The 24,926-nt window shown below is 37.9% G+C and overlaps 2 protein-coding genes and 1 pseudogene across 4 annotated transcripts; 2 read left to right on the forward strand and 1 right to left on the reverse strand.

Moving 5' to 3' along the window:
- Positions 1–6,087: 6,087 nt before the first annotated feature.
- On the forward strand, positions 6,088–7,854 carry LOC121982158 (pentatricopeptide repeat-containing protein At5g15300-like). Its single transcript, XM_042535088.1, has one exon. It carries the CDS (start codon positions 6,137–6,139, stop codon positions 7,664–7,666), a length of 1,530 nt encoding a protein of 509 aa, XP_042391022.1. The 5' UTR covers positions 6,088–6,136; the 3' UTR covers positions 7,667–7,854.
- Positions 7,855–10,389: 2,535 nt separating this feature from the next.
- LOC121982161 lies at positions 10,390–21,594 on the reverse strand. Of its 3 annotated transcripts, none has more exons than XM_042535091.1 (8): positions 21,460–21,594; positions 20,929–21,241; positions 16,933–17,004; positions 15,634–15,698; positions 15,373–15,526; positions 11,142–11,240; positions 10,987–11,076; positions 10,390–10,707 (listed from the first exon to the last, which is right to left on the reverse strand). In XM_042535091.1, the coding sequence occupies exons 2-8, from the start codon at positions 21,163–21,165 to the stop codon at positions 10,588–10,590; spliced, it is 837 nt and encodes a 278-aa protein (XP_042391025.1). In that variant the 5' UTR covers positions 21,166–21,241; positions 21,460–21,594; the 3' UTR covers positions 10,390–10,587. The 3 variants fall into 3 exon arrangements, with proteins under 3 accessions (XP_042391025.1, XP_042391023.1, XP_042391024.1); XM_042535089.1 differs by having other exon boundaries at positions 20,929–21,258; XM_042535090.1 differs by having other exon boundaries at positions 20,929–21,194; positions 21,460–21,590.
- LOC121982159 lies at positions 21,580–24,694 on the forward strand (annotated as a pseudogene).
- Positions 24,695–24,926: the final 232 nt, after the last annotated feature.

Below are 24,926 nucleotides of genomic sequence, written 5' to 3' on the forward strand. Positions count from 1 at the left end.
GGCTACTGGTTATCCCATACTACTTAAAACTTGCCACTTGTTAAGAGGTTCAAGGTTCAAGCCTTGACCACTCTTCTTTTCTTTTCTTTTTGGTTCCATTTTCTCTTATTCTTAAAAGAAATTCATATGAAATTGCTCGGTGTTACACTATCAAAGTTCACTGTTCATCATCAATGTTCTTGACTTCATTCTTTAGCTTCATGCCTAACTTGAGCTTCGGAGTGCTTGCACCAGGGATCTCTCAAAATTTGATCCCGTCCAGAAGCTGAGTAGATGAGCGGTCGGTAAAAAGGTAGGAATGTTGACAGAGGAAGGACCCTGAGTTGGAAGTCGCGAACCTGCGCACACCATAAAGAGAGTAAACAACAACACTAGAGTGAGAACCAGGGAGGGGGTCCCTGGCACAGACACTTTGACGCTCAAATCAGAATCTTAGCCTCGACGAAAAATGTAGAAGAATATGAATAGTAGAACATTAGTGTGGATGTGTGTGTGCATATGCGCGTATCTGGACAACGGAAAGGATCCTTTTTTATATTACCTCTTATAGCCTCTGTAATAATGAGTCGTCAGAGAATATTTGGTGTCAGAATATGTCAGGTAGTGGAGAATGTATAACAACCTTCCCCTAAGCAAAGGAAGGTTTCGTTGCGTGTATATGTCATGTGGAATATTTTTTAGTGAGTAGCCGTTATTCTCTGACAATGTTGTCTCCTAGAGGAAGTCTAATCGGCTTGGAGCCAATCAGATTTATGCTGGGAGTCATGCCTATGAGAAGTTGAGAGAGTTGAGCCTCGGAGGTCCAACTGACTCTGGGGCCGATCAAGTTTACACTATGAGTCATGCCCATGAGAAGTTAGGAGCTAAGTCTTAGAGATCTGACTAGCTCTATGGTTGATTGAGTTTAAGTTGAGAGTCATGCCCATGAAAATTAGAGAGCTGAGCTCCGGAGATCCGACTTGCTCTGGGGTCGATCTGGTTTATGCTGAAAGTCATGCCCATGAGAAGTGGAGAGTTGAGCCCGGAGGTTCGACCAGAGTAAAGACTTCAGGCGGAGTAACTAAAATATTTCCAATAAAGATAGGGTTACATCAAGGATCAACCCTAAGTCCCTATCTTTTTACACTAATTATGGACGAACTCACTGCGCACATTCAAGACACAGTACCGTGGTGCATGTTGTTTGCAGATGATATTATTTGGGTAGATGAGACACGTGAAGGAGTAAATACTAAGCTAGAATCTTGGAGGGAAACACTAGAAGGGAAAGGTTTTAAGCTTAGTAGATTAAAGACAGAATATATGAAATTTAAATTTAGCAATATTAGAAGTAATGAAACAATTGTTAAAATAGGAGAGGACGAGTTGCCCGAAACTGAGAGATTTAAATATTTAGAATCAGTTTTACAAAATGATGGAGGGATTGAGAGAGACGTCTTACATAGAATACAAGCAGGATGGTTGAAATGGAGGGGAGCGTCGGATGTTTTATGTGACCGTAAAGTACCTCTTAAACTTAAAGGTAAGTTTTATAAAACCGCTGTTAGACCTGCTATGTTATATGAAGCTGAATGTTGGGCTATGACTCGAGCACATTAAGATGAGAGTTGCAGAGATGAGGATGTTAAGGTGGATGTGTGGACATACGAAGATGGACAAAATAAGGAATGAGAGCATTAGAGAGAAAGTTGGAGTTGTATCTATTGAGGACAAACTCCGAGAGACAAGTTTAAGATGGTACGGACATGTACTTAGATGACCAATAAATGCTCCAATTAGGCGATGTGAAACTATGATAAACATGCATATCAAACGAGGAAGAGGAAGATAAAAAAAGACTTGGTTAGCAATAATAAAACAAGATAAAATTTATTTAAATATAGATGATGATATAATAGAAGATAGAGCTCAATGACGTAAAAGAATTTATACAGCCGACCCTATGTAGTGGGAAAATGCTTGGTTGTTGTTGTTGTTGTTGTATTGACTTGCACGATGAGGAATGTTGATTTCAAGTCGTAATCGATGTTTAAGTTTGATCTCAAGTTTAGATATTTTGAGGAGATTATTAATATTTAATTCAATCATCTAGAGGTTATTCTCAATTGACTAAAATGTTGAATAGAATGTAAATATTCTACTTAGAAACAAAAAGGTTTATTATGATTCTACATAATTGTCGGAAAACTTTTCAAAACAAAAAATTATCTTTGTTCAATAGGAGCTGACTAGAAAACTATCTATTGGAAAGATAAGTTTGAAATTGTAACCGACTAATTAATTAAGGAGATTTTGAGTCAGCTAGCAAACTAGTTGTTTGTGAATAATCTTTCTATATTAACCATTTTAGTAATCAAAATTAGTTTGAACCGACTAAATATTGAAGTAGTCGAATGAGCTAGTGTTTGAGTCAACTAGCAACTAGTTGCTCGTTGATAAGGTTTTAATACCAACATTTGAAGATAATTTGAGTTTACTAAAGTCAAGCCAGAATACTCATTTACGTTGTCATATATGTGGATGCCTAAAATATAACAGCTATCATTGTAAAATTCACTCATTTCCATTGTCCCTAAACACTTCCAACACCTCTAGAAGCTTGAAATCAACTAGACTTTGCCTCTTGTACGACATTCAAATTTCACATTTACATTTACTTACTTTTTTTATGCTTATCATTATATCATATCATAACCAATAATTAGCTATTTGAGGCTTTCTCTACCTCTTATAAAGGAGATTTTTTTTTAATAAAAAAAATATGAAACCGTTATATCAGCGGCCCCCCTAGAGTCGGTCCTACGGATATGGAGGGAGGTAAATACAGGTACACAGCTGAAAATGTATAGTCTGGACGCTAGCCCTAGGTAATGACACTCCGAGGATTAAACCCCTGGACCTCTCGACCACGAAACCATGCACCCCTAGCTGTGCTACGGCCTGGGGACAAGGAGATTTTTTTTTACTGATTTGTCTAGAAGTGATTCATCTAATGAATGTATATATTATGTAGTCTGATGACTGAATACTTTCATAGTGCGTTTGATTCTCGTTATGATGTATAACTTTCATAATCATATAATTAACGTTATGACGAATAAAACATAACATTATATTATTTTCTTCTATCTTTGAAATACTTATTTTGGGGAAAAAATTAGAATTTCTCTGTTAACCCCCATAATTTTATAAAACCTCATACTTCCAAGATAATCATATTTCAGATTATATTCCTCATTTACTAACATAGCGAGCATGCTTCATTACTTAAAAGTCACTCATTATTTGAATTAAACATGATTAAATAACATAACCTTAGATAGATAACCAAATTTATTAACAATAACATTCAACCAAACATGCCCTCAAAGTTAAGGAAAGAAAAACCAAGTCAATCTCTTAGCATTTATGTTGGCGCTATTGTCATCAGGTCAAAGTTGACCAATTTAACTAAACTCAAGTTGGTCTGAGTTTAAGTTTTGATGTTTGACAATATGTGAGAGAAAAGTTATGTAGATTTAAGAAGGACCGGATACTTGCCTTGAAAGTCCTAATTGAAGGCTAAGCAACGAAAAGTCCTAACTTGATGTTAAGCAATGGAAAGTTCTAATTAAAGATTAGGCAATGAAAAATCCTAAAGAGACTAGACAATGGAAGTTCTATTTGGAAAATAGGCAATGGAAGATCTAGTTGGAAACTAGGCAGTGGAAGCTAAGACTTAGTTGACAACTAGGCAATGAAAGTCCTAGTAGAGTTAGACAACGGAAAAGTCCAACTACGTTATGGAAGACTAGATACTTGACATAAGACGGTAAGTCTAAATAGATCATGGAGGATTGAACACTTGGCACAAGATGAAAAGTCTAAGTGGGTCAAAAGTTAACAAGACATTTGGTTAAGAAGCCGTACATATCAAGGTTGACTTGATGTTAGGCAACTGAAAGTCCCAATGAGTCACGAATGACTTGAGGGTTGGGCAAAAGGATCCTAAACTCATATTCAGAGTTTAGGGTTGAGTAATCGACAAAACAGTCAATTGGTGTAATCGATTGAGAACTATTTTCATGAAGAAGGGTGCTAAATCGATTAGGACAATCGATTCAGCATGGATCAATCGATTAGGGTAATCGATTGAAGGTGCCACCGTGAGAGAACATAACAAGCCAAAATCGATTAGGATAGTCAATTCCTGCATCAATAATCCATTGGGAGTGTTTTTTTATGAAACAGAAGATTTCAGAATTGATTTACTCAATCAATTAGGAAGTTATCAATCGATTGATATGACTCACTAATCGATTGATCGGGTGAAAAAGAGTCGTTCTACAGGTTTGATTAGAAGACATTTTCTAGCCCAAGAAAAACCCTAGAAAAGAGTGTTTCACGATATTTTAAACAAGCTAATTCTTGAAAAGTTAGAAGCAAAGTGCAGTTGCATTTCGAACTGATCAAGAGACATTTAATTCCTAAGCAACAAGATAACAAACTAAGCAAGATCTCATTGTAGTGTTTATTTTTATTTTCGTTTGTGTATTTTGTTATGTTCTTGTGAGAACAAGTGTATGATGCTTCTTCGCCTCTAGAAAATTTTCGAGAAGGAGACATTCATAATAAAAGTATGTGTGAAATGTGAACAATGTGTCCTACTAATTTAAATGATCAACTAACTTTAAAAGTGAAATACCTAGTTTTAACAATATTATGACTTTCTATTAATCTGAAAATTTATAAGTTTGAACTAAAACGTTATATGGTTTACTTGTTAGAAAAACCCTAGCCACATATAATTTGTTAAAAAAACCCTACCCACACAGTCCACCCCACGGAAAGTTGTAGTTGGTCAGTATGAAGGAAAAAAAAAATTTCTTCAGTTTTACTAAAATTCAAACCTTTATCTTATGATAGTATCTCTATCCCATACTAATAACTCAATTATATTTCAAAGCGATTTACTCGTTAAAAATGATGGCAGTGAATGTATATAATAACTAATTTGAGGTTATATCATGTCCATAGTTTATATGATCGTAGGATCTTACATTATTAGTACCCAAAACGTAGCACAGCTGTGGGCACATGGTTTCATGGTCGAGAGGTCTAGAGTTCAATCATCGGGATGTCATTACTTGGGGTTAACATTCTGGCCATTTACTTTCAGCTGTGTACCTATATTTATCTCTCTCTATATTTATAGGACCGACTTTAAGACGTCGCTAGCGACGTGATGAGAATATATATATATATATATATAACGATTTTATAATTTTTTTTATTAAGTTGTTTTGTCGGTAAATTAGAGAAAAATCCCCAATGGTAATCATAACTTTGCATGCAATCCCCATGCTTAAAAAACTTTATTTCCACTCCCCACATGCAAAGTATTACTTGTTTCAACTCCCTCATGCAAATATTGATCCTAAATTGCCCCTCATATTTTTTAGGTACAAAAAGTCCAAAATTGAGTATAAAAGTCTGAAAACGAATATAATTCTTCTTAAAGTCAGTACTTTATATTAAAAATCCAGTATATTTTCTATCAAAATTATCCCTCTTATTTTTTAGGTATAAAAAGTCTAAAAAAAGTATAATTCCTGTTAAATTCAGCATTTTACACTATAATCCAGTACTCTATACTAGGATCGAGTATATTTTCTATTGAAATTAACCCATATTTTTTAGGTACAAAAAGTCAAAAATTGAGTACAAAAAGTCCGAAAATGAGTATAATTCTTCTTAAAATCAGTACTTTATATTAAAAATCAAGTATATTTTCTATTAAATTCAGCACATTAAACTAAAATCGAGTATATTTTGAGGTGAAAAAAGAATCGTACTCAATTTAATAGAAAATATACTAGATTCTAATTTAATATACTGAATTTAAGAGGATTTATACTGATTTTTGAACTTTTTGTATCTAAAAATATCATGAGCAATTAGGTAAATATGTATGACTGGGGAGTGAAAAGAAAGTTTTTTATGGATAGGAACTGTATGTAAAATTATGTTTATCAATGAGGAGTGCATATAAATTTACCCTTGTTTTGTTGACTTTTAAATTGAGATTACTATCCTGCCGGACCAAGCCGCCATGAAGGGCCTCGATTTGCGTTCGAAAAAAAATTGATGGAGGACAATGATCCGGAGGCCTCTGCGCCGGAGCCTCCGACATCTCAAGCGACTCCATGGCTGCATGGTCGTCCAAGGCTTCAACTCCCATGGGAAGCCACTCAGGGATCTCCTGCTCTCCGTCGTCTCCTCCTCCTCGGGCCGAGAAATCAATATGGATTACGCCAACAAGGTGTTCGCTCAAATAGCTGTGCCAGACCTGTTCATGTGGAACACCATGCTTCAAGGCTTCGCCCGCAGCTCCCACCCCATGCGCGCCTTCTCCGTCTATTCCCGAATGCTTCGCGCGAACGTCAGTCCTGATGTCTACACCTTCCTTTTCTTGCTCAAGGCTTCCTCCAAGTCGTCTGCGGCGGCAGCAGGAGCCCAGTTCCACGCCGTCTGCACGAAGCTCGGCTTTGATTCTGACGCATTCGTACGGAATTCTCTCATTAATTTTCACGCATCTTGCGGGGATTTGACCGTGGCAATGGCTCTCTTCGACGGCCCTGCCCGAAGAGACGTCGTCGCTCGAACCGCCGTCATACGGGGCCACGCCACCAGAGGCGATCTCACCGTCGCCCGCCAGCTGTTCGACGAGTCGCCTTGCAGGGACGTGGTCTCCTGGAACATAATGATCGCTGCATATTCTGCGCGAGGGGAGATGGACAAAGCCAGGGAGATGTTTGACGCGGCTACTGATCGGGATGTGATTTCTTGGAACACGATGATTGCAGGGTACGTGCAACGTGGATTGCATGGGCATGCAATGGAGGTCTACGAAGAGATGCGAGCGGAGGGATGGCAGCCGGATGAAGCAACTATTGTGAGCTTGCTGTCGTCGTGTTCCCTCTCCGGCTCGCTGGACCTGGGTCAGCGGATACACTATTCCATTCTGGAATCCTCGAGCTCAAGGGCTGGCCTTAGCTTGCTTCTGAATAATGCATTGATAGGCATGTACGCGAAATGTGGGCGCATAGACAAAGCACTAGAGATGTTTGAAAGAATGTCGGAGAGGGATGTTTGGACGTGGAACTCGGTCATCGGCGGTCTAGCTTTCCATGGCCGGATAGCGCAGTCAATTACTCTATTTGAGCAGATGCGGGCAACTAAAGTGCTGCCAAATGATATCACATTTGTCGCTGTATTGTCTGCGTGTAGTCATGGTGGGATGGTGGACGAGGGCCGGAGATACTTCTCTCTGATGAGAAATGAGTACAGAATTGAACCCAACATCAAACACGTTGGATGTGTGGCAGACATGCTCGGACGTGCTGGTTTTTTGGCAGAAGCATTCGAGATTGTTGAGTCAATGAAAGTTGAGGGGAGTGGGATAGTATGGAGGAGTCTTCTTGGAGCTTGCCGAGTTCATGGTGACATCGAGCTTGCAGAATATGCAAGGAGGAAGATCATTGAGATGCATGAGGATTCAAGCGGGGACTATGTCTTGCTCTCAAATGTGTATGCCTCGACGGGCAAGTGGAGATGTGTGGAGGCAGTGAGGAGGTCAATGGATCAAAAGGGACTGAGGAAAGCAGCTGGTCATACTCTTGTATAGCTTGGATCAGATAATTGCAAGGTGAACAACTAATACATGCTGAGAAACCTTTTGCCTATTTAAATTGGATTGCCACTTTGAACTTTATTGCTTATTGATTAAAAAAGCAACCTTGTCAACCTATCTTTGAAATTGTTTCTGCTAGGATCATCATCATACATTACACCTGGTCAATGTTTATGGTCTATTGAGCATTATATTCTTTAGCATTGTTTTCTCTTATCCTGGTTTGGTATTTAGAACTTGTCCACAAGTTTCTCTCTGAAAAATTTGAGATGTAATTTTGAGCATAACAAAGGAGACACTTAACGGGCTAACGAGGAGACAGAGTCACAATGTAGCAACAACAAATCGATAAGAGGCAATCTCAAAAGTTCTAGAGTATAAATAAACAATTTAATAGAAAAGCCAAGCATAGCAACCATGAGTTCCCAATTGTATGTAATCCCAAAGTATATAATCCTTACTGTTAACTCAAAACAAGTACCTGAACCTAGTCTTGTTCTCAAAAAGATCTGCACATTTAAATTTCTAGAGAGCAGTTGTTTTTACATGCAATGGATCATCAATCCCAACTGTACATTCATTTTTTGGAAAAAATTTTTTGTTAGGCCTAATTTCTGCTACATATGCAAGTAGCAGAAATTTAAATGTTGTGTAGCTTTGCACGACAATATACCAGCCATTCGGTCAGAGTCTGTGGGATCTTCAAGTTCAGCATGATCTCCCATTAAAATTTTCAGAAACCCAGGAGTTTCATCCTCGTCTACCTTAACAACTTCCAGAAGATCCTAATGACGACTCCCCCTTGATTTCTTCAAGAGTTTCAATTGTAATAAAAACCATTGATTTTGTCCTCCATCTACTTCAAGTATCCTTTGTGATATAATATTAAAGAACAGTTAATTGCCAACATTTGAAGATGTTGCCTTACCTCTTATTGCTGAAACTAGGAGAAGATTCTTAACAAGAGATAGACTTTCCTTGTAATTTGGTAAATCTCAATCCTTCAAGTCTCATCCTCAACAAATCTATGCAAGGCCAATTGAAATGTTTAGAACTCATCGACTCGATAATTGTAGTAATGATTGAATTACGGATGCTTTTGAGTCTTTATGTAATGCCAACATAAGAACTCCCATGATAGATGTGTATACATACAGGTCATTCCACTCATTTTAATTTGAGTATCTTCAAGTCTTAAGGTCTTTTATAGTCAAATTGTGTCCCTCGGATCCTTTGAGCCTGTGGCTCCTCCTTAACCATCCTTGCTTTTGCTTAGGTAAATCTCTTACTTGACTTGTCATGCTTCGATGTTCGTCGTCCTTCAATCCCTCGGATACAACATCGTTCTCTGATCTTATGAACCTTGAGCCACCCTTATAACCCTTGGCCTTGCTAAGTCAATCTGTATACTTAATAGGTCTTCCACAACTTATCACACAAGTCAAATAATCATAAGTTTAATTTAAACTCTTTGTCAATTTCATTAAAAAAATAAATCCATTATCTTAACAGTCTCCTAGAACTGGCCCCATAGATATGGTGAGAAGTTCATGCATATACACAGGAGTTGAGCGCATGATGGAATCAACCATGTCAGTCATCATCTCGGGAGATCGACCCCTGATTATTATACCAGAGTTACCATGCATCCACCGCTTGTACTACGTCTTGGGAGCTTTGTCAATTTCATTAAAACCATCAAAGCCTTTGTTGCCCAAATATAGAGAGAGATGAGAGTTCTAAGAGACCTTGGTTATGAAATTAAGCTATGAAAGACAAGTCATATGTCAGTTGCCAGTAGAGGTAAACATTCGGTTAAAAATTGAATCGAGCAAATCGAATAAATTGAAATCGAATTAACTAAACTTTTAAATTGAAATTGAACTAACTGAACTTTTTTAGACAAACTGAATCGATTAAACTTTGTTATTAAAATTGAACAAATCAAGCTGATATAAAATCAATTAATTTGATCAGTAACCCAGCTTTTTTTTTCAGTCGACTTAATAACATCAATGTGGATGAAAAAATTTAAGCATTTTTGGTACGCTGTCAACAATTTTATGATTTTATCGAAGCGAATACACAAGGAGAAGCGTGATCACCTCCCCTCACTAGATTTAAGCACGGACGAAAACTTCCCCACTCGAAATACGTCAAACCATCACCGACTCTCATTCCAGAAACACCTCCACAAGGCATGATCAACCACATCACTCCACCTTACAGAAGCTTCATTGACATTGCAGACCTTAAAAGGGCTTAAATCGATCATGGTTCGCCAACATACCTCACCTCAAGTCATGGAATCTTCGCCAACCTCACCATGTCACATAAGCTTCACCTCCAAGGAAGCCTCTGGATACGTCTGATGTATGCAAGTCAGCTAACATAACAAAAAGTTGTGCTCGACAACCACAAATCAACATTTTAATCCATGAACCTAATCACTAAATTTGGCTCCCTTACCAAAACCAATAACCTCTTCTAGCTAATCAGCCACAGATCAAGAAGTGCCCTCCCCTGATACAGGAGTTGGACCCTTAACAACATATCGAACAAAACTCATCTCCTTTCGCCTATCACTTAGCCTCAGATGTGCCCGCTGACCTAGGGAAATGGTTAATTGAAGCATAAAGTTAGTGTTTAGGGTTTTAGGTTGATTTTAAGACAGTTAATGCGGGGGGTTACATGTTGCGTTCTTGTGAAGAGCCAGATGCATCAAAAGAGAGGGAACATTAATTGCAAGTGAGATCTACAGATGCATGAAATAAAAACAGAAGCATTTCCAGTTAGCTTGTCAATGCTGTCGTAGTTTATAGCCATCGCCCCCAATGGTCACCAGTGAACAAGAAGAATTCATCTGCAAACAAACACAAGTTCAATGAACAGGTTTTTGCGAACAACGGTTATGGTTATGGCTCTTGTTGGGGAGTGGCTGGTGAATCTGGAGCTAGTGCGAAGGGCGAGCCCCTCTGTGGGTCAGATTGTAGTATGAATGCCACTCCAGTTCCTTCTAAGGCAGCTGCTGCTTCCTGAGTGTTTTCAATTCAAAGCCATAGCATGTCAATATAAATATAGATGACGATTAAAACAACAGGAATAAGCATGTCAGACATCACATGATTTCCATGTCTCGGTGAAGAATATCGCATGTGGACTCGTTACATACTTTACTTAAATATTAACTAAATTTGGTGTAGTAAACTCTGCTTCGTAAAGTAAAATAATAATAATAATAATAATAAGTGAATTGAAAAGACAATTGAATCTTGCATCCAGTACATTTCAGTTATGCCTGCAACAATGCTCACCTGTCTTTCCCTTCGGCGTTGTAAGATGGTTATGACCCAAGCCATAATGTAGCATGGCAACAGAAATCCAACGGCTCGTAACAGAAAAAGCTGAAATGCTTTTGAGACTTAGGACAAGGTAGAGAGAAAAGAAATAAAAATGGCAATCCACTCACTGATAAGTATGTGGAAGCATCTTCGACATCATGTTCATCTTCATTACCATCTGTACTAGTGATGATCATTGCATGCCTCAACAACAAAAGAGCCATCAACTACATAATTTTAGTAAAACTGCTTAGTTATACATTTATATACCATTTAGGCCGATGACTAAATTTGATCATTTCACAAATACAAGAATGTCGATGTCAACAAAATAATTTTGTACAAACCAACAATAGTTCAAGAGGGTGATTTATGTAGGAGTTATTTTTGTTTTGTTTTTGTTATGTTCCTAAGCTTAGGGAGCGTTTCACCAAGTCTCAAAATTAACAGATGATAAAACATTTCTACAGCACTTATGTACATTCACTAGTTGTCAAGCACAAAGATAATGTGAAATTTTAAATAACTCACGAAGGGAATGTATGAACTAATGCTACAAGAAAAAAGAGAGTAAATATGGTCATAGTATGACAAGTATTATGGCATGCTTGTAATTTCTGTCTAACTAGCCAAGTCCAACAGAAGCAAAAAAAAATTCAGTCAATTTCTCGAAAAGGAAAAACAATGTAATATTCTTGCACTAATTATCTAGACAATAGTTTAACAACACTTCACTAGTAATATGAAATGAGGTAGTTAAAAGCCTAAAATTGTGCAACAATAACAATGACAAAATTGGGTTTGCCCACAATTCAACTAAACAAAGAAAGTGTAATTAAAAAATAGTTAATGAACAATTTTCAAAATACTATACTTATTGACATAAAAGCATAGGTATTTCTAAATAACTAATATACCTATTACAAAGACCATTATATGTATACTACATATTTTGATAAAGCAACGATGACACTAGATGGAGTACGAGGAACTGGTCGACAATGAGATATGCTATACTAGATAGCACAACCATCCCAAGAGAAAACTTTCTCCTAACAAGAAATTCACCAATTAGAGAGACAAAACATAACTATGAAGGAATTTAACTATAATAACAATCAAGTCTTTATACCACTAATTAGGGTCAGCTATATGAATCCTCCTGAAGAGGAGCCTTGGCGCAACGATAAAGTTGTTGATTTGTGGTCAAAAGGTCACGAGTTCAAATCCTGGAAACAACCTCTTGCAAAAAGCAAGATAAGGCTACGCACAATGGATCCTTCCCCGAGACCCCGCATAACGGGAGCTTCGTGTACCAGACTACTTTTTTTTTTATATGAATCCTCCTATGCTATTAGTAGGCATGATCCCCTACAATATTCTCATCTATATTTAATTGAATTTTATCCTGTTTATTATTACTAACCAAGTATTTTTTGGTCTCCTTATTTCTTATGGTCTCACATCGCCTAACTAGACATTTATTAGTTGCCTAAGCACATATCTATATCATCTTAAATGCCTCTCATAATTTTCCCTCAATAAGCTCAACCCCAATTTCTAATTAATGTTCTAATTTTTAATTGTTCATCCTCGTATGTCTAAACATTCACCTTAACATCTTTATCTCTATCTGTGTGCTCGATTCATAGCCCAACATTCAGCTACATAAATCATAACAATTCTAATTGTCATTTTATAAAACTTTCTTTTAAGCTTTAAAGGTACCTTACAATCACAAACAACATCTGGCGTCCTACATTTCAATTATCCTGCTAGTATCATATGTAAAACATCTCTATCAACCCCTTCATCCTTTTGTAAAAAGGATCAATACTTAAAGCTATCGAGTGTAGATAACTTAATATCTTATATTTTACAATTGTCTTGTCATGTCTAATATTACTAAACTTAAATTCTATATATTTTGTCTTTATTCTACTAAACCTAAAAGCTTTTACTTCCGTTCTTTTTCTCAAAGAATCAAATTTAGCATTTACTACTTCACGTATCTCATCAACCAAAATAATGTTTATCTGCAAACAAAATATAGCATAGTAACATGTCTTAGATGTATCCAACGAACTCATTCATGAGCAGTATAAAAAGATATAGACTTAGAAAGTTGATCATTGAAGTAACTCTATCTTTATTGGAAACATTTTGACTAATCATTATGGATTCTTCACTCTTGTCATTACATCCTTATACACCCTTTGCAAGAATTCAATTATAACTTGATAAACAATCTACCTTATCTTTAAAAGCAAACATAAGATAATGCACTCATTCAATCTATGATGATCCAAAAGATCTACAATATAAACTTAAACAAACTTAGAAATCATTAAAAAGAGTAAATAATCTAACAATTGTGCCAATGTAATTCAAGTACACGTCACTATAATAAAAATTCTCAAGTATCAAAACAAGCATATTTGCATATAACATATTCCCTAGTGACTCTTTTCAATGAATAGGTATTATGAATAGCTTGTGAATGCATTGAGGGTTATTCCAAATGTCGTGTCCTACTCTACAATCGAATATATTAAAATCAAGTCTGGGTGTTGGATGGTTGAAAAGTCTAGAACTCAATACTTAAGATATATTTCTAACATGAAAATATCATTATAAGAACAATAAAGTTGAAGTTTGACAACAATTAATTTTTCCTTGGCTCACCAGGATAGTCAACTATTATTTATTCTACTAGCTCAGAAATACCACATCCCATCATCATGAGGTGATTAAATTCCTCCATTCTTCTTCTACAAAACAGTTCTCTTGATACAAATAATGGATCTTGACATAAGTGTATTGTATAATTCTCTGGTAACAATTTTTTTTCTTCATTTTTTTCATGTTCCAATCTTTGTCTTGCTTTTGAAGGCTCTTCAATGCTTGAGATATTCCCACTAAAGAAAAGCATGTTTAGTGAGTTTGATGGAAGCAAATCTTTGTCGTATGATCATTAAGTATGTCCTTATAATCAAACTCATTCAATGGAGTAGAGGCATTCCACATATAGACAAGGATGAATTTATCCTTCAATTCATAGAGGTCCCACCTTGACATAAAAATATCATTAAAAATGATTAATCGAATGGGTATTCTGTCAGGAAAGAGTTTTTTCATCTCTTAATATTTGATTCCTAGCATCATGAAAGGGGTTAACTTCGATGATGTCTATCCATCCAAACATGATTCTATTACCAAATTAACATTGGATAGAGGAGCAAACCAAGATGGCACTAAGTTAACTGCTGGTGTTATACTAGATAGTTCAACCTAACAAAGGAAAGTTTTGCTCTTACGAAAAACCCACCAAGAAAAGAGAAAGGATACGACTATGAAATTCACCTTAGAGGTAGTGTGAAGAAATTTGCCTTATACAAGGGACTTGAAGAAATTTATGTTCAAAAGAAAGCATAAACTAATTCATTCATTCAAAATATCCGGGTCTAAAAGATCTAGAATAACAATTTCATAGACTTTGAAAAACTTAAAAAGCAACCAAAAAAAGGTATATGATCTATGGTTTAAAATTTCGTTCCATGTCAGGTGAAACGGGCAAAATTTATGGTTCTGCCAACCGCCCGCTGCCCAGTACCGACATTGTGGGTAGTCGTAGGGTTACGGAGGCCGCCACAAGCCCATAGTGACCTCCGCATGTCGTGATGAAATCTGCAGGCCGCTAATTTTTTTAATATTTTAGATTAATTTTTTTTTAATTAATATATTTTATATTTAAAAAATACCGAAATTATATCGGCACGACACTATACGATACCGAAACAGTATTGCTTTGGAACTGAAACCTCGATATGGGTCAAGAGTTTAAATCATGATATGGTCTAACAAAAATTGTGCTTGTACAACTAAAGTACCAATGTTCCCACAAAAAACAATTCTCGATACTCAAACAAGCATGCTTGCATGTTAGCATGTAATATATTTGTGATTCTTTTTAATGATTGGCCATTATAAAGCATCTTGAGTGTGCTATCCGAGGAGTTTCTCTAGTTGCTGAGTCAAACTCTACAATTGGATATCAGGTGAATGAAGCTCCACCGTCAGATGATTGAAAAATTGAGAAGAAGCATTGATAGCTCCCAAGTCAAACCAATTCTAATGTTTGAGATTAGACCATGTGGACAGGTTGCCTTCCTCCTTAATAAGTTAACTATAAGGATACCACAGCTTTTCTGATTGCTTTATTACTGTCATGGTGTAGCCAAAACTAAAACCATTAAGAGAAGCTCTAGACATAAATACATATGTTGCGAGGAATTCATTGTGTTCAACAAAGATATATAAGCGCTCACTAACGAAACCTAAAGAAGAGCAGGGACTTACTATTAAAGCAACAGAACGACAAAAAACACCACCACTGTCATTAGAAACATATCCATCATATTCAGCTTCAATAAGGTGATGGTGTGCCGCTGCCATCGCTAACACTTGATGGTCATGCAAATCCAAAGCAGAACCAGTAATTAACCAGCCACCACTGTAAATGAAAGTAAGCTTAAACAAATAGGATTACAGGTGAAGTAAAATTAACAAAATTCTTAAAGCCCTGTGGCTCTGATAGTACAATTTGTGAGCATAACATACTTGATATCAATTGTGGACTCATCAGGTTGCACTTGTGGTGGACAAGTATACCCAGGTTTATATTGCTGTGATCACATTTGAAGCTATACAATTAGCATACTAATTTGATGCAACATAGTGCTTCTTGTATTGTAACACATGAGTAAATTGATGTCAAATGGATAAGAAGTTGCATCAGAGCGTGAAACATATGAAAGCACATTGTAAAAATCAGATAGGTTGAGTTACCATAAGAAACTCAAGATATACAGTCATATCCAAGAATAATGGAATTAGACAAGATAAAGCTATTATGTATTAACAGAAATAGTTGGCATAGACCATGAATTAAAAAGATAGATTTTAAATGAACTAAGAAAAGACGAGGCAACCTTATATATTGAAGTAATAATGAAAAAGATGATTAGAATACCAACAAATAATACAAACAACTGAAGGAAACTGCATAGCTTTCTGCTAAATCCGGATTATTTTACTTGCTTTCAAGTTCGCCAAAACCAGCTCTCTGGTTGTATCACATCAAAAAATAATATGTATATATAGTCTGCATAATCATCAATCATGTGTTCTAAAATTTGTATCCACTTTTTTCTCTCCAACCCTTGCATGTCAATGAACAGCTTGTTGATGGAGGGGCTGGATGGAGGTTGTGTCGGCTGATGCTAGTGTCAGCGCTAGATGGAGGTGGTGTCAGATGCTGATGGAGGTGTTGGGATGAGTGTGCGAGGCGAGGGAGAGGTGCTGTCGGCGAGGCTAGGGAGGCGAGGGAGGAGGAGGGAGAGGTGTTGTCGGCGAGGCAAGGGAGAGGAGGGAGAGGTGGTGTCGGCGAGGCGAGGGAGAGGTGGTGTCGGCACTATTTCTGATGGAGGCGATGCGTGACGGGAGGAAGAGGTGTGTCACGAATGTGTTAGGGTTAAATTTGGTATAAAAATTTTTAGGGTTGTAATGTAATCGGATTACATGCCATTTGGTTTGTAATCTGGATTACAAAAGGTTATTGTAATCCAGATTACATTGCATTACAATTCTAAAGTGGTACCAAACAAAATAATCAACCCTGTAATGTAATCTGGATTACATTACAAGGCAGAGTACGTCCAACCAAACGCAACCGAAATGCACACATGATGAAGCTTTTATGGAGATCAAATCTCTTAGTGTTTTGAAAGAATAGAAAATCTTGTTTAAAAAGAAAATGGAACTATCTGTTCTTTTGAAGGAAGGTATATCATAAATAGAAAAAAAAAAGGTATTAACCAAATTTAAAGAATGCCCTACACAACCAAGACTATAACTCACCTCATGGCAGATCTCACAGATTATATCACCCTTCTCATTGCACCATCGCTGCACACATGCCCTATGAGCAAACTGCAACACATCACAAATTGCAACTGATTATGGAAACAAAACAGCACAAAGCTGAAGGAACACTATGACTACAGAAAGAAAGCTAATTCATGCTATATTCCTTAACATTAACATGTTGGTAAGAGAATTAATGATAGCTAATCAAGTCACTAGTGGAAGTTTAATTGTCAAAAAAGATCAAAAAAAAAGTTGACTCAAAAAATCATAAGATATAGAAGTTTTAGTAAATAAATGTCAAAAATGGATACTGTTCATGTTTAAATATGCATACTTTCTTGAGTCACATTGTATGAATGTAGGGCAAATACGCATGACTGCATGAGGTGGCAAATCAATTTCCATAAGTGACAGTACATAGAGACTAAAGTGGACAAAGTAATTTAAACGCAAGTCAATTGCATCACCATGGAAGTAGATTGACAGAAGTCATTTCATATTGGTGTTTATTTTACCATCTCATGCTGAAGAAATCTACATCCATCTTCAAACAATCATCTACTTCTACATTCTCGCTGGTTCTCATGATATTTGTATGCTTTCTGATCCGGTGGTAAGGACGGGGGACCCTCGTGGGCGGAAGGTCAACGACACGTGGAGGTCAAAGGTCAAGAGATTCAACGATGAGACCCCACCGATCGGACTCAGAGGGCCGACCGGCCATGAATCCCCCGAGCCGAATGAAAGACAACCCGACTAGGGGTCGGGTTTCCGATGCTCAAGGTAAAAAGGTTTCAAGGCCGAGCGGGTTGTCCGTTCGGCCGGGGTACAAGGCAACAAAGATAGGCAGGAACGATCTCATCCGAACATACAACCGGGAGTCCTCCCAGTCGGACCAATACCTACAACCGAGGCAGAAGTGATATGCCTGCCGAGCGGCCGAACCGCTCGGCCCTGGAACAGGAGGCGCAAGAGGACAAAAGGAGACAGGGGGTAACATCATCCTCGAGACGTCTGTCGCCGACAGGCAGCAGGGTTGGCGGCCGAGCCGTACACAGGATCATACGGTGGAAGCTTCCACCGTCACATCCGGGATATGCTCGGACGATTGCGGAATGGCGTCAGGGGTACTTTTCTAACATGGGCTCATTAAGGTATGTTTAGGGAAGCGTGCACGCATCGAGAAGTGTGCCTGCGCTTCCCCGGGGTCCTATATAAGTACCCCCGGACGTCGACGAAGGTATGCGCAATCCTCACTGTAGCCACAGTTACGCTGCCTCTCTCATTTCTCGTTGCCTGACTTGAGCGTTGGAGGGCCGTCGCCGGGAACCCCCTCCCGGCTCGGCTTCTTTGCAGGTTCGCCGGAGATCTACACCACCAGTCGGAGACAGCGGAGAGTGCCACGTCCCCAGCGTCCGTCGACTCATCGCTCGGACAGGATCACTTTCCAATTTAAGAAACTTTGCATTCTACATATTAATTAATACAAATGGCTATTGTGTATGAAAAAAAAGGAAATTGAGGACAAATGTATAAGAAAAAGATAAATAAGCCTACAATTATTTAAACCAGGAAAGTAACATGTTATGCCAAGACCCTATTCTACAAAAGTTTACAATCAACCCAACAGAGTGCGGAAACGGTCAGCTAAATAAACCATATAGTCCAAATAAACAGTGAATACTTACTAGAGTGAAATGATTCAGCTGATAAGACTCTGTAACTATATCAAGAATCTCAACTAACAAAGCTATAAGAGTGCAACAGATCTACGAAACCTATCTGCATATCCTTGGTTTCAGAAATCAGCAAGCAACGTATAACATTGAGGGGGCGTTTGGTTCTTTTCTATGAATAGGAATCGGAATGAGAATCATTGTATTGTGGAATGGGAATGGGTATGAGCATGGATATCACTCTTAAAAGCAATGTTTGGTTAGTTGTATATCTTCTATCGGAATAAATCAAAGTTTCCTTTTTTACCCTTAAAGGAAAATAAGAGAGAAAATTAGATGTGAGAGAAAGATGAATGTGAGAGAAAAATATGATGAAAGAGAATGATGAGAGAGAAAGTATTATGAGAGAGAAAGTGTGATAAAAAAGAATGAAGAGAGAGAAAGTGTGATGAGAGAAAATAAAAAAAGAGAGTATGATTGGAGAGAGCATGATGAGAGAAAGTATGATAGGAGAGGATGAAGAGAGAGAAAATATAGTGAGAAAAAATTAGGAGAGAGAGTGTGATGAGAGAGATTGAGGAGAGAGAAAGTATGGTGAGAGAAAAAGAGAACAGTGAATATGATGGGAGAGATTGAGGAGAGAGAAAGTACGATGAGAGAGAAAGTGTGTTGAGGAAAAAAGGAGTAAGTGTGATAAGAGAGATTGAGGAGAGAGAAAGTATGATGAGAGAGAAAGTGTGATGAGGAAAAAAGGAGGAAGTGTGATAAGAGAGATTGAGGAGAGAGAAAGTATGATGAGAGAGAAAGTGTGATAAGAAAAAAGAGAAAAGAGAGTGTGATGGGAGAGATTGAGGAGAGAGAAAGTGTGATGAGAGAGAAAGTGTGATGAGGAAAAAAAGAAGGAAGAGAGTGTGATGGAAGAGATTGAGGAGAGAGAAAGTGTAATGAGAAAAAAAGAGGAAAGAGAGTGTGATAGGAGAGATTAAGGAGAGAGAAAGTGTGTGATAAAATGATGAGAGAGAAACTATGATGAGAGAGAATAAAGAGAGATAAGTGATATGAAAGAAAAAATAAATAAATATATTTTGATATTTGATATTAATGGAGAAAATTTTAGTTTTAAGTCAAGGGTATTTTTGGAATAAGGGAATATTTTGATTGATGAAAATAGGGTAATGGCTCATTGAAGGGGAGGTACATGGGAATGAGTTATTACCCAATTTCAAGGATTCATTCCCTTATTTGCATTCCTATTCCTATAATCCAAACATTAACAATGGGAATCAATGATTCCCATTCCCATTCCCCACTCTTATTACCCTAAACCAAACGCCCCCTGAAACTTTACAGTTCATACACTAACCATTGCCAATAAACATTTCCATTATGATATAGAATGAATAGAAATTAAGAAACTTTGATTCCACATATTAATTAATACAAATGGCTATTGTGTATGGAAAGAAAGGAAATTGAGGAGATATATATAAGAAAAAATATATGAGCCCACACTTATTTAAACCATGACAGTAACATGTTACCCCAAGATGTTATACCCTATTCTACAAAAGTTTACAATCGACCCAGAGTGCTGAAATAGTAAGCTAAATAAACCATATACAACAACAACAACCAAGCCTTATCCCATATAGTCCAAACAAATAGAGAATTCTTAAAAGAGCGAAATGATTCAGCTGAGCAGATTCTGTAACTATTTCAGGAATCTCAACTAATAGAGACATAAGAGTGCAACAGATCTATGAAACTCATCTGCTTACCCTTGGTTTCAAAAATCAGCAAGCAGCACATGACTTTAAAACTTTACAGTCCATACACTAACCAACACATGCATTCCTATTATGGTAGAGAATGAATAAAAATTCCTGACTTAAAAGAAAAACAAAAACTACAAATAGAGTCCAAAGAAATATTAACATATCATGCCTGGATATCATGAATTAGTCTAGGAAGAATTAGAATACCAAGAAGAGTGCTGAAATCGACATCTAAAGAAACTAACAAATCTAAAAAAAAGTAGGAACCTATTGCTGAAGTGAATTGTCTGACCGAACAAAATTGTTGTACAATATCATGAATTTTGATTAACGTAGGTAGAAGAGTACAACAGCCATTGAAATTCAACCGCACAACATTGGTTTCAAAAGTCAGTGTCAACCTATAATTTCCATGTCAACCCATAAATGTACCGGTTCACATCACCAAAGACAAAAATTAAACAAGTCAAGCAAGTCAGAATGGTATAGACGACTTTCAAGCAGCCAAAGAAAAGGGGAGCAAAAAGAAGAGAGACCTTCAGACTGCCACAGCAGGCGCAAGGGACCTCCAAGTTCTTTGCATAGTCCTCCTCCTGGCATATACGGCAGTCCACCATCTGAATCAGAGGCTCCTCTTCCTCACCTTCCTCCTTGCTAGACTCCGCAACCAGGACGGAAGAAAAGTTAGAGGCAGAAGCCTCTCTTCCACTCATCGTATTAATTGTCTGCGTTGTCTTCAGCCGATCAACGTGCAACACCACATGATCCCCCATCTTCTCGCTCGGAATCCGTTTGAGTGCTCCTGCAACCCAATCCCCAATCGACTTTGAAACTCCAATGGGGATTACACTAGAGGAGAATTAAAACTGCATCCCGAAAAAATGATTCAAAATTTTGCATAAAGACAACTTTAGGGCAGAATAATCAAATCGAAAGGCAAAATTTTTAGAAACTCCGAGGGCGGGTGATCAGAGAACACAAACAAAATTCCACCAAAACCCAACATTTCCGCAAGGGAAACACCCAGAAGAACAAAATTAAGGAGGAGGAGAGACAGATGAGCATACCTCGAAGGAGACGGGGCGAAGGATGAAGGCGTCGCGTCGCCTCGCTGGATCAACTCGGGGCACCGGTTGGCGTGCGTTTGGGTGGAAAAGGTATTTTTATTTAATACCAAGGTTAGTCATATGACAGTTTGCCGTGCACGTGTTGTGAGGGGCGCTAACTATGATAAGGAAAGACTTCCCTTCTCAATCCCTCCCTGTGCTCTCTCCCTGCAATGGCTTCCGCTGCAGCAGCCCTCTCGCCGCTCTCTCCTCTCTCTCTCCCTCCACCCACCCTCCCGCCGTTTTCATCTCTTCAATACTTCACATTTCTCCTCCTCCATCCGCTTCCATACCGTCCCCAAATTAGCCGCCGCGCCCAGAGACGATATAGACACTTCCTTCTTCGACAACCTCGACCCGAACGCCAAAATCACATTCGAACCCGCCGCCCCACCTGAGGGCTACGTCCCTGCTCCCGCCTTCGACGAGCTTCCCCCGGAGTCCGAGGAGGCCGTCGCCGCCGCCTTTGAGGAGATCTACGGTCCAGCCTATAGCGGCGAATCCGTGATCGGGAATGACATCTATGTTATGGACGCTAAGCTCAAGACGGCTAGCGGGCTTCTCGGCAGCAACAAACGGGAGAAGCCCAATGATGGCTTCGAGGAGCGGGTCGTCCAGGTGAGAAGGGTCACCAAAGTTGTCAAGGGAGAAAGCTGTCCATTACAGCCATCGTAGTGATCGGAGACAAGAAAGGGCACGTTGGCGTCGGGGTAGGGAAGGCCAAAGAAGTGGTGGATGCCATCTTTAAGTCCGCTGTGGACGCCCGGAGGAACATCGTGACGGTGCCAATGACCAAGTATTTGACCTTTTCCCCAGGTAATTACAGTTCAAATCATATTCTTATTGGTTATTAACCGAAATCATTGAGGTAATTGTTGGATTTTATTACATTTTTATTTTGTAATACAGGAATTTGTCATTAAGGTTTAAACCCAATAAAGTGATCTAATAGATGTTGGATTATAAGTTTGATATAATGGCGCAACGGTCACGGGTTTAAGTCTTAGAAACAGCCTATTACAAAGAATGGTAAGACTGTGTGCAATAGCTCCTACCCCAGATCCCGCATTGGTGGGAGCTTCATACACCATACTCTCCTTTTTTTGTTATTATTGAAGGGCTGATAATGGAATCGAGTCTAAGGCTGTGTAAAGGGTTGTGGTCTCTATAGAGTTACGATAAAATCTAATCCCTACAGAAGATCAAGCTCTCTTCTGTTTGCTTTTTGATCATTAGGTTCATTCAGCGACTTCAAGATCATGCCTTTGAACCTCAATTCAGTGTTGGATTAAAGTTTATTTCGCTTCCGTTCTTTATTCTTTTTGCAAATTACTATATGTATCGATGACAAGATCCCGTGTTGTTTGATTCTTTTATGATTCATATGCAGTTGCACAATTTGTTTTAGCTTATCCTTCAGTAATTTGTCTATAATTACACAAGTAAATAAAGAAAATCCAGTTCTGTCTACTCAAAGCTTATTACACGATATCCCTCATATGTTAAGAGTGCCATTGTCAAATAAATGTTAGGAGACCAAAGCAAACCTTGGGGGGATTAGATGGCAACTGATACTTGGCAATCTTGCTCAGTATTTGAAATCTTATGAAAGACATATATCATGAATGTATCATGAAATTAGCATTAGGTTAATGCATTTTCAGAAAGAGGACCAGACCAATCATATGTACTTTATACAGATTCTGTGATGAATTAATGCTCTTTCTTTCTTGGAGGTTTGAGATACTGCACACTGTGGAAAGAGGTTTCTAATTGCTCTCCTTATTTATGATACCCTTTTTGCTGTATGGTTATGACAGGATTTTTCTTGCAGAGCTTAGTTTATATAAATTATATGGAAAAAGTCCTCTTGTAGGCTTTCTCGAGCATACACTTTGTTATAACATTTGCTGCCATTGTACTTTAGAGTTCTAGAGAGATTCAAATATTTGTCACTGAGTTAAAGCTGCTTAACATATTTTATGGCAATGTAAAATAATATCGATTGATTTAGGATGCACCTGGTTTAGTATATCACAATCTCTAGGTAAAGATTTTTCAAGTTCAAACATCACATTGATACTGCGGTTATAGTATCAAAGTATGAAAAAGTTTGGATGGCAATTGAGTGCCCTGAAATGGCAGAAACATAAAATATGTCGGCCTAGATGATAATTTATGGAACGAAAAATAAAGCTAATGTACTTATTTTCTTCGATCAGTTTTCACCCATGAATCCTTGGAAAATCTATGATTAAGTTTTTGAGCACCAGATTTTGATGGTGAAATAGAAGATGATTTAGGATAGCGGTTACTTTGCTACTAATTTTCTTGAGTCCCAGTAATCTACTGTGAATAAAAATATTATAATTACTTCATCTTTACTTCATCCTCTCATGCTATCGTCACACAAATAAACAATTGTCTCCTATATTTGTGCAACAAAGATGAGATGCAGGCCATTAAAAGTTGATTGTTATAGTTGAATACCGATATGCATAAAATTGATTAATTGGTCTTTCTCTTTTTAATTTGTATATATTTATTTGTTTGTTTCTTACAATCACATTGTTGCTCGGTGGGCTTCATTAGATTCGAGAAAAATCAGACTCAGACTTACAATTTTACATACTTATGGAACCCAAAGCCAATGACCAACTCGGTCAATAAAAGAGGTTCGACACAAAACATGAAACATGCAATTATGCTATAGTTGGTTGAGAAAGTTAAATAAGCTGAACATGTTTGTTAGAAACCTACCCTGGATAGATTCTGTGTTTCTTTGTAAAATGTCTGTAATGTCAAATCCTATTGCATCTATTTAACAGTTAATGTTGGAGTTATGTTGTTCTTTTCGTTATGCCTAAAATTAGCATCTGATTCATTGTTCTAGTTGTTCACCGCCGTAGATTGGATGGAGATTATGGAGCAGCAAAAGTGATGCTGCGACCTTCTTCTCCTGGAACTGGTAATTGCCGGTGGTGCTGTTGGAATCGTGCTGGAGATGGCCGGGGTTGAGAATGCTCTGGGAAGCAAAAATGCGCTGAACAATGAAGGGCGACAGTTGCTGCAGTGATGAAGATGAGACAGTTACGAGTGGTGGCTCATGAAAGAGGAATTGTAATGGAAAAACTGTGGCAGTGAAATTTATTATGCAAAATTTGCTTCGCCGTCCAAATGAAGTGGCATATGCCAACGATTTTCCTTAAAATACATGGTTTTTGGTTTCTATACATGATTTTCCTTTCTTGCAACATTTTCATTGATGAATTGACTTGAATTGTCTTGAGATGCATAACTCAAGATCAAATGCCCACACCTAAGTTGACACTTTAGCCTGCTTCAGACTACACCATCCATCCCCTGTATATTGCGTCCCTAATTCCATTGTCTAAAAACTTACTCAAGTAAGCACGTTAGTGCAGTTG

This window comes from Zingiber officinale, chromosome 5A (genome assembly GCF_018446385.1).
Source record: "Zingiber officinale cultivar Zhangliang chromosome 5A, Zo_v1.1, whole genome shotgun sequence".
NCBI lineage: Eukaryota > Viridiplantae > Streptophyta > Magnoliopsida > Zingiberales > Zingiberaceae > Zingiber > Zingiber officinale.

Coding starts and splice junctions, on each gene's coding strand:
- LOC121982158 (XM_042535088.1), top strand. CDS start 6,137: ATGATCCGGAGGCCTCTGCGCCGGAGCCTCCGACATCTCAAGCGACTC.
- LOC121982161 (XM_042535091.1), bottom strand. CDS start 21,165: ATGGGGGATCATGTGGTGTTGCACGTTGATCGGCTGAAGACAACGCAG. Junction 15,699..16,932: donor TCTGTGAGATCTGCCATGAG/GTGAGTTATAGT, acceptor ATGTGATCACAG/CAATATAAACCTGGGTATAC. Junction 11,241..15,372: donor GTCGTTCTGTTGCTTTAATA/GTAAGTCCCTGC, acceptor AAAATTATGTAG/TTGATGGCTCTTTTGTTGTT.